Source organism: Citrus clementina, unplaced genomic scaffold, assembly GCF_000493195.1.
Source record: "Citrus clementina cultivar Clemenules unplaced genomic scaffold, Citrus_clementina_v1.0 scaffold_6, whole genome shotgun sequence".
NCBI classification, from domain to species: Eukaryota; Viridiplantae; Streptophyta; class Magnoliopsida; order Sapindales; family Rutaceae; genus Citrus; species Citrus x clementina.
In genome coordinates this window covers 17823505-17837023 of record NW_006262139.1, presented here as the reverse complement: position 1 = coordinate 17837023, position 13519 = coordinate 17823505, and the positions used below count along the sequence as shown (strand labels likewise).

Below are 13519 nucleotides of genomic sequence, written 5' to 3'. Positions count from 1 at the left end.
CTCAAAATCAAATTTTAAAAAATTAATCTTTCTCTATTTTTTAAAATTTAATATAAGATAAGAGTGATTTTATTAATAAGAATTTCTATAAAAAAAATTATTAAATATAAAATTAATTTTTAATTTTTTAAAATCACTTTTTATCTTGTGGACTGCAACATCAAACTCAAAAGCAAGCAACATCGAACGGGCCCTTAAACAAACAGGCCCATGAAGCCATTACCAAATGCGACTGAGAATATGCGTAAATAGTAAAGCTTGGAACGCCCTACAGCCCCTACCCAAGTTAACAAATCGCATTTGCAATGGCAATTGTCACCTACTGCTTGTTAACAAACAGCCCCTATACCGAGGAAGTTCAACAAGAAGCTGGACTAACATTTAACATTTCACTTCACAATCAATTTATGGCTATTGGAATAGCAGGTCTTGACAACTCTATAAACTATGAAAAAATTACCAATCTTACTATCAGAAGAGAAAAAAGTAATATTCATATCCAATGGAGATTCTGAAAAGGAAGCTGTGTCATGGGATTTCTTTTAACTTCAATGTAAAATGCTGTCTGAATCTCTTGGTTAAAATTCAAAGGCTTGTATAAGATGACCACAAAGGAATCTCCTAATAACTTCCATTTATAAATTTTATGAGTACGCTCTACCTATCCTGAAAGCATAACCTATCCACTTCCACATCAGCACCTCAATGTAACTCACCAAAAGTCATTAAGATTTTACCAGAGTCATCTCATCTGACAGCCTCAGGTGCAGAATTGCAGTAGGGGGTGTGCAAACAAACCAACTTGGTGCATGTTAAGCACAGAGTAGCAAATACAACTCCGAAAATAAGCCCGCAACTGCCTTTCCGAGTGTCCAAACTTGCCGCCCTCTTTACTATTCTTCCAAAACTCGGGAGTAGTCCGCCACAAGCAAAAACCATGACATGGTCTAGACCACTGTAGTCAATTCCTGCAAGTATGGCTCCAATAGCAGATGTTGGCCCCATGAATCCTATCAAAGCGGCAGCAGCAAGGGACGCAGGCAAACTGGCAGTTGCCCCATATATGCAGCTTGCCACAGCTGCACCACGAGGAAGGCCATGTAGGGAAACAGGAAGGACCATGTGCTGACCGAGTCCATAAGCTTTTGGTGCAGCCACTCCTAGTGCAAGCCCCTCAGCCAACGCATGGAGAGCCACTGCTCCACATGATAAAAATGATTGAAGGGTAAGAACACTCACTGGAAAACTGTTTACTGTAGGCAAGCTAACTGATGAAGTTTTTTTACGGCCTGCAAGTTTCAGAATGCTGGAGCTCGATACATGGACAAATGCAGCCCCTGCTGCAAGCAGAAACACAAGGGGTATAAATCCCATCTTTGAAGACAGAAGTAGCTGTACTGGTCGCCAGCCACCAAGGACAAAGGCAATGCCTGAGGCTGCACCCATGAGAAGGGCATGCTGAAGGCTGAAAGCATGAGCAAATGCGAGAAGAACGATGCCACCGAGCAATGGCCCCAGACCAAAAAGCAAAGAAACAAAATATCCAGAAGCATCCTGTGAACTGCAAAGTAAAAATTAGCGTCTTAGTGATGGTGAAGGACAGACATGCAATCACAATTAGGTCACCAAGAGAGTAATACAGAGTCCACAGGATGCAGAATTGTGTTTCAGATCAGGTATCATAATTCAAATACTCTGTCAAAAGAGAAGAAGACCTCCAATGAAGGACAGACATGCAATTACAATTGGTCTGGAGGTAAGGTAATTTGATTATGGCAGAAATACTTTCACAAAATTAGAAAGATCAGTCATCAATCATCATGCTGAGCTCCAGAACGTAACTTTATGATAATCTCATGAGTTACAGCCAATAACAAACCTAGAGAGATCGAATGTAACATTAAAGATGTTAATAGTGCTTGCCACAAGGAAAAAAAAAATTTCTACTAATCTTGTATTGAATATGACACCTGCCATAGCACTACAACTTGTGAGGGTAATCAATACACTCAGCGAGAGTTGCTGATATCATCAAAGCAATTTCACTAAAGATGAAAAATAGATGTCCAAAATTCACATTCAAGCTTTTTATTATCATATCTAAACAACTGAAGTACATCCATAAACTGCATAAAGACAGAAACTAGAAATCACGATACAGTTCTGCACCATGAGCTGCGAGACAGCAGTTGTGGAAAAGAAGCCAGTAAACTGACATCAACGGAGGTTCACGAAATAGAAAAGTAAAATGACTGTGAAACATCAAACTGTATTATAATATGTAACATAATTGATGACCAAGGAGCAGATGCCTGAGAATAATTGAGTCGGGCAACTGATTAACTAGATGTGAAAGAATCCATGAATTCAAAGCTAAAGAATAAATAAAAGGTTCAGACAACAAACTGGAGTGCGGCGCTTAAATCATACATAAAGCTTTTGAGTCTGTAATCCAAAAATAATATCCACTAAAGACTACCACTCTAAATAATAATTAAACCAATCGCAAATGCAATATTGTTAAATCTGTTCATTCATTTTTTTTTCCAAATAAAATTCTAAAACAACTCACTTATAATCATGGCTGAGATTCTGGAATAAAGTGCTCAGAGCTTCCATAAAAGCTACAGAAATTGTAGCTGCTGAAGCCACTGGAGTTGGTGAGGCTTCCTATGATAAAAATGCAGGGAAAAGCAAACATCATCTCTCTAATCTGGGAAATAAGGTTAACAAATTTGAATTTAAGAAGTTCAGATACAACTGGAAGATACCTTGAATGCATCAGGGAGTACCTCAGCAATAACCATCCAGATCATACACCCAGCAGCAAAGCCAGTACAGAAAGGCAAAAACTTGTTGAAGGCGTCGGCACATATGAATGAAGGAACTGCTACAATAGGCTGCATGGTAAAATATTCTGGAACTTTATCCTCTTTTAAATTAGTGACTTCGTAACTTCTTCCATTTTTTGTTACAATGGAGAAACAACCTAAAGCCCAAGAAATTGCTGGGGACCATACATTACCTGAGGCAAGGATGTAATTATACTCCATAACATGGCATTTTGTGGAGATACACCTTTAGAAGCAAGCATCATACTCACAGCTAAACCCTCAGGAATATTGTGCACAGCTATAGCCAAAGTCACCAACAGACCTTGAGAAAAGCCTTTGGAGCCAGCAAAAGAAACTCCAACACCAGATCCTTCTCCAAATGAATGAAGAGTCATTATTCCAATGACAAGAACAACTTTAGCTGCATCTGCACCTTTTATGTCCAACATACTTACTTCTCCATATTGTTCAAGAAACTGAAAGCCAGAGACAATGCATGGTGTTAGATATATTATTACATTAACATGGATACAAACAACCCAAGATGCAGCAAGTCAGTTTTACCATGAAATAAACCAAACTTGATAATGAGAAATGAAAGACCAGAGCCATCACCTTTTTACAAAGTAAAATGAAAATGCCACCAGATAAGATCCCAATAACGACCCAATTGCTTGCACCATGCTCCTGCCCTTCCTGTATGAGATCGAAGCTTGCAGCCAACATTACACCAGCTGCCATTCCATTGCATATACCAGCCCATTGAGGACCAAGCTCCACAAAGAAGAATGGGATTGCACCTAACCCTGTAGCAGCAGCCATTGCCAATGTAAATAAAGCTACAGTAGATACTGAAACTCTGCTGTGACTGCCTTTCATTTCACCTAGCCCACTGTTATCAAAATCTATTTCATTCTCAGCACCAGTTCCATCTATAACACTTCTTCCTACATTTTTGTGAGGAGCAGCTCTTATCTTCTGTGAAATTCCACCTTCAGTTTCTGCCGCAACACATCCACACAACACTATGGAGAACAGCAAAACCAAAAGCAGTTTGAATCTGAACTGCATTGTTCTTTCTGTACACATCAATGTAGAATTGATCACTTATTTCAGCAGAACTTATCATACAAATTTCACTAATACCCAATAAAATGACGTACAAATTGTCCTAAATGAATGTCTTCATAAGCCAATTACGGGGCAGAAGTCAAGCGCAACACGGCTTGGTCAACATCTGCAACAATCCAAAATGCAACTTTGATAAGCAAAGAGCTCAAATTGACAATATTAATCAAGGGTCAATTACACTGAAAACCTGAAGTTGTAGACAGAATTATAACCAGGTTCGAAGAAGCAATCTTAGAAAGCTATTAGATTTTCAAGATAATAATGCAATTGAGCATTATCTGAAGTAAACACAAAATGCTTTCCTGAGCTAATTATCAGAAAATTATCAATATAACTCTTTAAATTATAATTAATCCTTTAAATTATAATTAATCCACCCAAAATCGGGTTCCTATTTGCTCGTATTGAATTAAAAACATCACTGCAAGAACCTCAAACAACTTAATTAATGAGATTAAGAGTCATCAAAATCCATAACCCAATTGAAAAAACACCAGCGAAAGAAATGAAAGTAACATTTTTTTTATTTTAGATAAATAAATTAAAATCCCACATTTGATTTACCATCAATGAATGAAGAAAAAGCAAAATGCTCAAAAATCCAAAATCAATCCCAATTCAAACCCTAAAACATTCAACAGCAAGATAAGACCTTATCATAGACCCATCCAATTAAATTGAAATTGGGTTCAATACCCAGTTCCAAAAGTCGCGTTAAGAATTAAAAATTAAAAAAAAAAATAATCAAAACTTACCATCAGAAACCAACGATCCTGATTGATGGTTGACACAAACCTTTAATATAAACATGAGAGACAGAGAAGGTTCCGAGGAATAAACCGAAACCCCCCCAATAAAATTAACAGTAAATGTAGATAGAAGATTTACTAACAAGAATCAGTTAATTTGGGTTTTTTTAATTAATTAATTAATTTTTTTTTTTTTATAATCTGACGGCACGTTGTTTTCAAATGTAGTCCCAGTCCCTAGTCCGAAAACCAGCGACCCAATAACGCTTACTTCGGTTCCACGGATTTTGTATCAAAACAAACAGCGTTTATGACGTCATATAGCGGTTTTCAGACAGCAAAACACGAGTGTTGCGAAAGTCAATTCCTACGTGGAAAAAAAATGACGTGGAGAGTTTTAATAAATAAATAAATAACTTTTTTTTTAAAAATTCAATTTGCTTGTAAATAACTAAATAATTTTTTAAAAAATTCAATTTGCTGTTGGCAACTGTTGTTTCACATTGTAGAAACGCTACAATTAATCAAACAACAAATCACATGTTCTTTGCATAAAAATTGAAAATTTTATACGTTTTAAAATACCGCATTTCTAATACATGAACATTTTTTAAAATTATTTATGGTTAACCAATATTTTCAAGATATTTACAATTTAGCAAAAAGGGAATTATTTTTATGAAATTTCTATGGATTTTAAGCAAAATTCCACCTGTAAATGCATAAAAATGGATCTTCTGAATGTCCCACTAGAGTTTTCGCATTTGTTAAATTGTTCGATAAAAACCTACTTTATATCCATTTGTTGTGCTTGATATTTGATAAGTCCATTATACAGCAGAAACTTCAATTCGAATGAAGAATCATAATACAAACAGCAAATTTATCACCCTATATAAAAATTTATTTGCTTCATTTACATGATAATATATTACATTAAGATACAAAATCCATGTTACATTCCTCATATTGATTATTGTACAAGGTCGTAACTTATTGTCTTGGTGTCAACGGGGTGAGATGGAGGGAACTGCACCACTGATAAGATCACTGCCTGAAACATTGGACGACGACGCATAAGGATCCCTTGTAAGGAAAGACGAAGAAGTTGATGCTGACTTGCCAGAAAGGAGGGAACTCGATTCAGATTTAGAAAACATGGTATCAGTTTCTGGAAACATTTTGAGAATGTTTTCGAGCTCTCTGACAACATCTGACATGGATGGCCGATGTTCTGGCTTGTCATGGCAACATCTGAGTGCCAAAGTTACAAATCTCTCTACACATTCTGATGGATAAGAGCCCATTCTATTGTCTATGATCGAGAACACCATACCTGAATCACGGGCCACATTGACCTGCACATATAATTCTCATATGCTTAATGTATGCTGCTAAATGTTTGAGCTTTGTCAAAATGAAATCAATGCTGTGTAGCGCTGGATTTTGATTAAAGATATTGTTAGTTTATGCTGAAAAGATTGGCTGCTGTTGGAAAGTTTTCTAGAAAGGAATGTGCTCGTGGTCATCGAGTAAAAAGTTATAGAACAGAGAAGAGATGTTCAAGAGCATTTTCGTGTGAGAAAGTACCTCGCGGACAATATTTTTGCCATGTGATATTGGTTGCATACCCGTCAATAGTTCCAGGAGTACAACTCCAAGGCTATAAACATCACTTTTATCTGTCAACTTATGAGTCAAAAAGTATTCTGGATCGAGGTAACCCTGCATATACGTATGATCAATATATGTGAGAGCTATGCTGTTTCAAATTTGGGCCTAGTAACCAGCCAACAGAAACCTGCAAATAACTTCTATGGAACCAAAACATGTTAATGACAGATTCAAACTTACCGGTGTACCCTTCACAATTGTGGAAACATGAGTTGGCATTGTTCCTTCATCATCCAGGACTGGAGCAAGCCGCGAGAGGCCGAAATCAGCAACTTTGGCATTCAAATTGGAATCCAGAAGTATATTGCTGGCTTTGATATCTCGGTGGAATACAGGTGGGTGTGCTTCGGTATGGAGGTAAAGAATTCCCTTAGCAGAATCCAATGCAACACGTAACCTCATAGCAAAATTCAGGTTTTCTTTAGTTCTACCTGCAAATCATAGTCACTGCCAATTCAATTACCAAGAAAGTTAAGTTCAACATAAGCATGCCAAAAACTAGATAGTTAAAAGCGAAAAGTAATGCAACAATACGTTACTGAAGGCAGCATTACGAAGCTAGGTATGGGCTATTATTTAGAGTTTTTTTTAGCAAGAACAGATGCAGTAACAAACCATAAATCTAGAAAAATTACATACCAGAAAGCCAGTCCCTCAATGTGCCATTAGGCACGAATTCGTACACCAACATCTGCACAAGTGGCAAAAGCAGAAGCAGGTTGTTTATATCTATAATTGAACCGATTTTAATACACCCAATTCTTTATTGGGAAAAGTATATGCAATCACACATCTTGTAAGACAAAACCCTAGAGATGTACTAGTGACATTCCATAAATTGACAACTGGAAATGAACATACCTGCTCCCCTTCTTCATCACAGTATCCCAACAGTGAAACCAGGTTCCGGTGATGCAACCTAGACAGTAATTTTATCTCAGTCAAGAATTCATTTTGGCCCTGTAAGGATCCTTCTTCAGCGCGCTTTATGGCAACGGTTGTATTGTCAGACAAAATGCCTTTATAAACCTTCCCATAACCTCCTTGACCAACTTGAGTTGAACTGCTGAAATAGTCAGTTGCCATTGCCAATTCTTTAAACTTGAAGCCTTTCACCCCATCAATTTTCATAGATATCTTCGTGGCTGCAAAACATAAGGAACATCACTCTTCACTCCCACAGAGATATGGGTTATATAGAAGTATTTGCATAAATTAATCCTAAAGAGTTGCATTAAAAAACTCACATAATCGTTTCCTTGATAATGAGTGTTGATATCTAGCATGCCTTCTCATTACCAGAAGTGTTACAGCTGCAGTTATTGCCACAGCAGAGGCAACGGCCCCTACTACAATTGCTGCCAAAATGCCCCCACTAATACCTTTGCTTTGACTGTTGAAATTCACTGTAGCAAACAAGAAAATCAGAAAGGAAATATAAATAGAATTAATCAATCCAATCAAATGGCATTAAAATTTTATATGCTTAGATGATATATCCACCCAGTTTCCTGTTGACTTTCAAGCTCAGCATAAGTTTGATCAACCTTGCCTACCGAAGCACAAAATATCTATTTGAAGCCAAGTTTTGAGAATAAAAAAAGAGCAATTGCAGGCTTAGACACATACGATTTGAATAAGGCCCCAGGAGTGTGAAGTTGAGCAGCTCATATGGGCCAAAGATGTCACTTCCTGGAAACTTCCAGGATGTAAATCTGTCTCTAATTTGCCGAACCTCACTGTCATCAAACGTGCTTGAGCGGTTCAATGTAGGAAACAGCTTCAAATACATCTCCAGACGAGGTCCCTTCTCCCAGGCAAATGAATCGATTGACAGTTGATAGAGTTCCAGGTTAAGAGTATTAGTCAGGTATTCCTCAAATGGGTAAACATAAGGAGGAAAATAAGTGAAACTGGGACTCTTTAGCCGATAGCCAATTCTCAAAGGTGCTGCGCAAAAGCATGGCTCAGGGGATGCAGGGACATATTCAAAGAAATTATCCACTGGACATGCTTGAACAGGACAATTAACTTTTGAGTTTGTAAGTGTCTCATCTCCTCCAGCATCAGATCCACAAAATCTGCCTGTATTTGGTATGTTTGCGCTGGTGCAGATAGGATTGCCCCCAAGCCTAAAAAGAAACTGCCAAAATATGAGAAATGAATGATGGAATTAAGGAATATACATAACATGCCACATAGTTTTTTATTCTTAATATCCTTATAATTTAATCTTGACCAAGATTACTGACACAAAGAAGATGGGAAATAGTAGTATATAGGGGACCAGCATACCTTAGGGTGACATTGCTTGGAAGAGTTAGATCTCCGACAATGTTTGAGAATGAATTGTTCCTCAGATCACTGTATTTTGATTGTGCAAAAAAGGAGAATGTCAGCAGAAGTTATGTTTTGAAGAATTGGACTAACATATGATATTCACTTCAAAACATATGCAAACACTAATATAATTTTCATTATCTTTATGCAGTAGCAGGCAATCAACGCTGCGTGATCATAGATAATAAGACAAGTCTCACATTTTAAGCCTAGCTTTTGTACTGAAGGACTTGTTTTGCCATATGGTAGCAGGGATAGAACCGGTCAAAAAATTGTTCTCCAGTGACCTGAAATACATAAGAAATTGAAAGTCATATTCAGAGTGCATAGAAGAACATCCCCATATATACTATTCCATTGAAACAGTTGTTTTTAGATGTAACAAACAGCATTATATAATACTCTCTTAACTATTTTATACTTGTTACCCCATAAGAGGAAATAGAAAGAATGATAAGAAGCTTATAGATTCTTACAGTGTCTGAAGAAAAGGCAGATTAGAGATACTTTCCAGGATGGATCCATTAAGATAGTTGTCTGACAAATCACTGCAATCAACAAGAATGAATTTTTCAACACAAGGACATCTTTATTTTTATTCTATTTCAAATAAAATGCCTGACAAGAGATACAAATTTACTATGCCATTACATAGTTGTCACGTTTTCAGAAAGCTTCTTTGATGGTATGGATCCAGTTAGATGATTCCAGCTAAGATCCCTGTCATATGAACCCAGGAACAGTATAATACAAGTTACATGTTGTAGCTTTAACAGAATAAAAATAATAGCATCAGAACGTGAAGACCTTAGAACAACCTTTGGGAAGTGAATATTAAAAATTTTCAACGCAATACTCAAACTTACAAATAGTATAGGTTTGGAATCCCGCTAAGATCAGGAACAGCTCCCTGCAAGTTGCAGTTCCTAAGACTTCTGCCAATTTGAAAAGAGAAGAATAACTCTGTATCAGTTTGCCTTCCAAGAATATCTAGGCAAAAATTTCTTATTCCATTTCTTTTGAAGAATGGCAATATTTGTACTTGCTAATTTCCATTTCATAGCAAACACTGGTACTCAAGAGAGCTGATTCCACAGCAGCACATGTATTAGAAAGAAGCCATCCAAATTATTTGAAAAGTTGCCTGAATCATCTGACTCCTTGGGAATCAAGGTCTTAATAACTGTATTGTTAATTATTTACATATTATCCATCATAAAAGAGCCAATGATATTGTAACTTCAAAGAGACAACTGCATCTGTATTTTTACCAGGATTAATTCCAAGATGTTGATTTCTTTCTTAATACAGGTCACGTGTCATATGACTAGGTTCATAATCACACTTTTTTTGTCAAAAAACTTGGATTCTGAGGCTTAAAAGGAAGCATAATTTTTCACTGGAAGAATACAAGGCAGCATTGAAGGCAAAGAGTGATAAAATACTTACAACTTTACTAATTTGGAAAAGTTTCCATAAGTGGCTGGAATTTCAGAAGCACTGAAGTTGTTGTTATCTAGTTGACTGCAGAAAGGGAAAAACTATTGCAATTTAAACAAATGGCAATATGATAAACGATGAGGCACATACATTTCACCATTAAACATGCCTTTAAGGTTATGCTAAACACCTAGCAAGATACAAAGGAGTTGAAAATTCATAACATCATTCATGAAGCACAATGAATCAATCAGATACATAACAAAAACTGAGATTTAAGTGAAAAAAATAAATAAATAAACAAATAAAGAGTGTGGAGAAAACATACAGAATGCACAATTGTGGCAACTCTGATAACTCTGGCGGAAGATTTCCAGACAAGTTATTATTATCCACAAGCCTGCAAGCATTTGTTTCATTTATTACTTACCATTTATAACTAATCAACATCTCTCAATCTAACAATCTTCCAAGCCAAAAGGTTATGGCAGATAATAGAAAACAAAAAAATAAATAAATAAAATCTGTATAAGCTCACAGATGAATAAGAGTGGACAGTTTGGAAAGCTCAGATGGAATTTGACCACCAATAGAGTTGTTGTTCAAGTGGCTGCAATGGTCAGATATAAAAGCAGATAAAATGAGAGTAGAAGACAAACAGCCTCCCCTATAAATTGAAGTAGCGTTTTGGGGTGATAATCCACTTACAGGTGTCTCACTCTGCTCAAGTTAGCAAATGATTTTGGAATTGTGCCTGTGATATTATTCTCGTCTACTTGGAGTCTATTCAAGTTAGATAGATATCCAAGCTCATCAGGTAAAGAACCAGATAATTTATTTCCATTCAAGAGCCTATGCATATAAAAGTGACATCAGACAAACCATATAAAAGCCTTCAGATCTATTCAGAGAAACTAATCCATTAAAAGAGAAGAGGGGGGAAGTGGAACTAAATTAAAAAGATCGAAAAAAAAACAACTCCAAGCTTACAAGAATATCAAGGATGAAATGTTTCCTATCTCCTTTGGTATTGTTCCCGTCAGATCATTCCACATGAAATCTCTTCCAGTGGCCAATGAAAGAAAAAGAAGTAAGCATCAATGAATAGATTATGGAAAAGTTTAAGATATTATATACTTTTTCTCAATAAATCAACTTATGAAAATTTTATGTCTCACAATATTCGAAGCCGAGATAGCTGGCCAAGCTCAGGTGCTAAATTTCCAGAGAGATTCATACTAAGCAGCTGGCTGTATCAAAAGAAACGGAAGATGGATACTTATAATCATTGTATGGCATATATTAAGAATGCAAAGGTTTAATGATACAATTCAGGTAAAAAAGGACATAGAGTAACATAACCAAAAAAAAAAAAAAAACAAAATAGAAAGAAAATCAAGAAAAGCCAAAAGGCAAATGGGAACATGTAAAACATACAGCTCTCGAACATGCAAGTGACCATCAGTTTCAACTGTATCAAAGCATAAAACTCCTGTCCAATTTGACATGCAGGGATCCCCCTTGTTCCAATTTCTGAGGTGATTCATAGAATCAACTAAACTGTTCTTGATTGCTCGCAATGCACTTGCTGCAAACAATACTAATCATTATTTGGATCTCAAGATGAAAGAGATCAGCAAAAAGATAGAACCCAGATACCAAGTAAAGTTATCATCCGATTTACCAACCTCCATAACAAGCATTTCAATATGAAAGCAATTCTCTTTCATGCCCAATTTTGTCTCATATCATGGATATTGTCAATGAAGGATAACTTTCATTTAGTTATTATGTATATTATACCCTACCATCAATCACCATATTTGTGGCAACAAATTAGCTGGGCACAGGAATTAAGAATTTTTAAATGCATAAGAACTTTTCTTGAGGAGTAGAGGTAGTAGGTATGGCAACTTCCCAGCTAACAAAAATTAAAAAACTCAAGCTTGCAGCAAATACCTTCTTGAGGATCTGTAGTCTGAGCAGCTGCAAGAAGCACCAAGTAACTAAACAACAAGGCATAAACAAATCCAGAAGCTCTCAACCCAAACATCATGATACCCTACAAAAACACATTTTCAAATAACAGGGAGAAAAAAAAAAGATGCCACTTGTCAACAATCAAATTAAAAGAGTATCAGTGTCCAACATAAAAATCATTCATACCTCAAACACAACATTCATCTAAAATTCTCTCCTGGTTGGTCGTATAAAGCGGAAAGAGCAGCTACAAGGGACACACAACTCAACTACTCTCAGTTTATTTTTGAAAAAGCATGTCATTAGAAATCAATTAGCAACTTTATTTGACTTCTTTTTTTGTGGCTAATAATTGGGATCTTAACAGCAGAAGATGCAAAAACAGATATGATTCCTGCCAAGAAATAATAGTAATAATAATCATCAAAAACACTGATAAGAGAAAGCTTCTTACATGAGAAAGAGACCAGTGAAACATATAGCCTGACAACCAAAACTCAAACCCAGGTCTCTGTCCTTTTCTTGTGGTGGCGCAAAGCTGACGCAAATCCAATAAAATATTGGATTATGTTGTGACACAGTGTAGCTGTCATGTGCATGAACAAATTGAACATAGACTTTTCTTGCTTGAATAAATGATTTGTTAGATGGCATTGTCATCATGGTTGGTTCATCCAATTTCTTTCTTTCCTTTTTTTTTCCCCCCTAATCAAGCAATTTTAGCTAGCAAAACAGATAGAGAATAAGATATTGTCCTTCCTTTTTCTTCATTAAAATATGTATCACAAATAATGGAATAAACTTTCTCACTCCATGAACCTTTCCTAAACTTTAAAATATCATATAAAAAAAGTAATCCTTATCTTATATATATATATATATATGAGATTTATATATTACTTATATAAGAGACATATATTTTAAATTCACGTGAGATAGGAGATCCTATCAAAAAATGCGAGAGGGTTGCTTTCATTTCATTTAGGACAGGGAACTCAGAAAGTACAGAATTGTTAGCCCCACGTGGCGTCCATTGACAATTTGTCAATGTTGCAAAATCAACCTCGGGGTTTGATTTGATATCTAGCGCTCCATGAAAATTACAAGGTGGCTAGCGAAGAAATGCCATTTACTTCTGCCCGATATTTTGGGACGTATGACAGAGAAATACTATGTGGAATAACCTCTGTGGAATCGAGTTGCCGTATTAGAAAAATATGGCGTAAATAGCCATTTATGATGTGGTGTAACCTCTCTGAAATCGACTCTGTTACTGTGGCTGAAAATGTTTCCCACCAATAGGTGATTTTGTCCCTTTATGCATCGAAGGGGTTGCAACAGATAAGATCAAAAGCTGATAAGTCCACTAGT

The 13519-nt window shown here is 36.2% G+C and overlaps 2 protein-coding genes across 7 annotated transcripts; both read right to left on the bottom strand.

The window, feature by feature from the left end:
• Positions 1-256: 256 nt before the first annotated feature.
• On the bottom strand, positions 257-4961 carry LOC18039538 (putative zinc transporter At3g08650). Of its 2 annotated transcripts, XM_006429578.2 has the most exons (7): positions 4721-4961; positions 3998-4071; positions 3450-3913; positions 3026-3310; positions 2772-2900; positions 2573-2670; positions 257-1561 (listed from the first exon to the last, which is right to left on the bottom strand). In XM_006429578.2, the coding sequence occupies exons 3-7, from the start codon at positions 3903-3905 to the stop codon at positions 748-750; spliced, it is 1782 nt and encodes a 593-aa protein (XP_006429641.1). In that variant the 5' UTR covers positions 3906-3913; positions 3998-4071; positions 4721-4961; the 3' UTR covers positions 257-747. The 2 variants fall into 2 exon arrangements, with proteins under 2 accessions (XP_006429641.1, XP_006429642.1); XM_006429579.2 differs by having other exon boundaries at positions 3450-4071.
• Positions 4962-5539: 578 nt separating this feature from the next.
• On the bottom strand, positions 5540-12965 carry LOC18038160 (probable LRR receptor-like serine/threonine-protein kinase At1g06840). 5 transcript variants are annotated; one of them, XM_024182400.1, is made up of 22 exons: positions 12603-12965; positions 12335-12395; positions 12128-12230; positions 11606-11756; positions 11347-11418; positions 11159-11230; positions 10877-11020; positions 10707-10778; positions 10497-10568; positions 10178-10252; positions 9595-9663; positions 9380-9448; positions 9205-9276; positions 8929-9015; positions 8684-8752; positions 8018-8520; positions 7636-7794; positions 7250-7533; positions 7028-7079; positions 6569-6819; positions 6305-6439; positions 5540-6072 (listed from the first exon to the last, which is right to left on the bottom strand). In XM_024182400.1, exons 2-22 carry the CDS (start codon positions 12350-12352, stop codon positions 5722-5724), a joined length of 2880 nt encoding a protein of 959 aa, XP_024038168.1. In that variant the 5' UTR covers positions 12353-12395; positions 12603-12965; the 3' UTR covers positions 5540-5721. The 5 variants fall into 5 exon arrangements, with proteins under 5 accessions (XP_024038168.1, XP_024038166.1, XP_024038167.1 ...); XM_024182398.1 differs by lacking the exon at positions 12335-12395; XM_024182399.1 differs by lacking the exon at positions 12603-12965 and having other exon boundaries at positions 12335-12573.
• Between the last annotated feature and the right edge of the window lie 554 nt (positions 12966-13519).

Excerpts from the sequence above, each read along its gene's own strand:
- LOC18039538 (XM_006429579.2), bottom strand. The coding sequence starts at position 3,923 with ATGTGTACAGAAAGAACAATGCAGTTCAGATTCAAACTGCTTTTGGTT. Across the intron at positions 2,901-3,025 it reads TAATTACATCCTTGCCTCAG|CCTATTGTAGCAGTTCCTTC; the intron begins GTAATGTATGGT and ends TTTACCATGCAG. Across the intron at positions 1,562-2,572 it reads AATCTCAGCCATGATTATAA|TTCACAGGATGCTTCTGGAT; the intron begins GTGAGTTGTTTT and ends TTTACTTTGCAG.
- LOC18038160 (XM_024182398.1), bottom strand. The coding sequence starts at position 12,626 with ATGTTTCACTGGTCTCTTTCTCAT. Across the intron at positions 9,277-9,379 it reads TCTGAAAACGTGACAACTAT|TGATTTGTCAGACAACTATC; the intron begins GTAATGGCATAG and ends TGTTGATTGCAG. Across the intron at positions 7,795-8,017 it reads CCTGGGGCCTTATTCAAATC|TGAATTTCAACAGTCAAAGC; the intron begins GTATGTGTCTAA and ends TGTTTGCTACAG.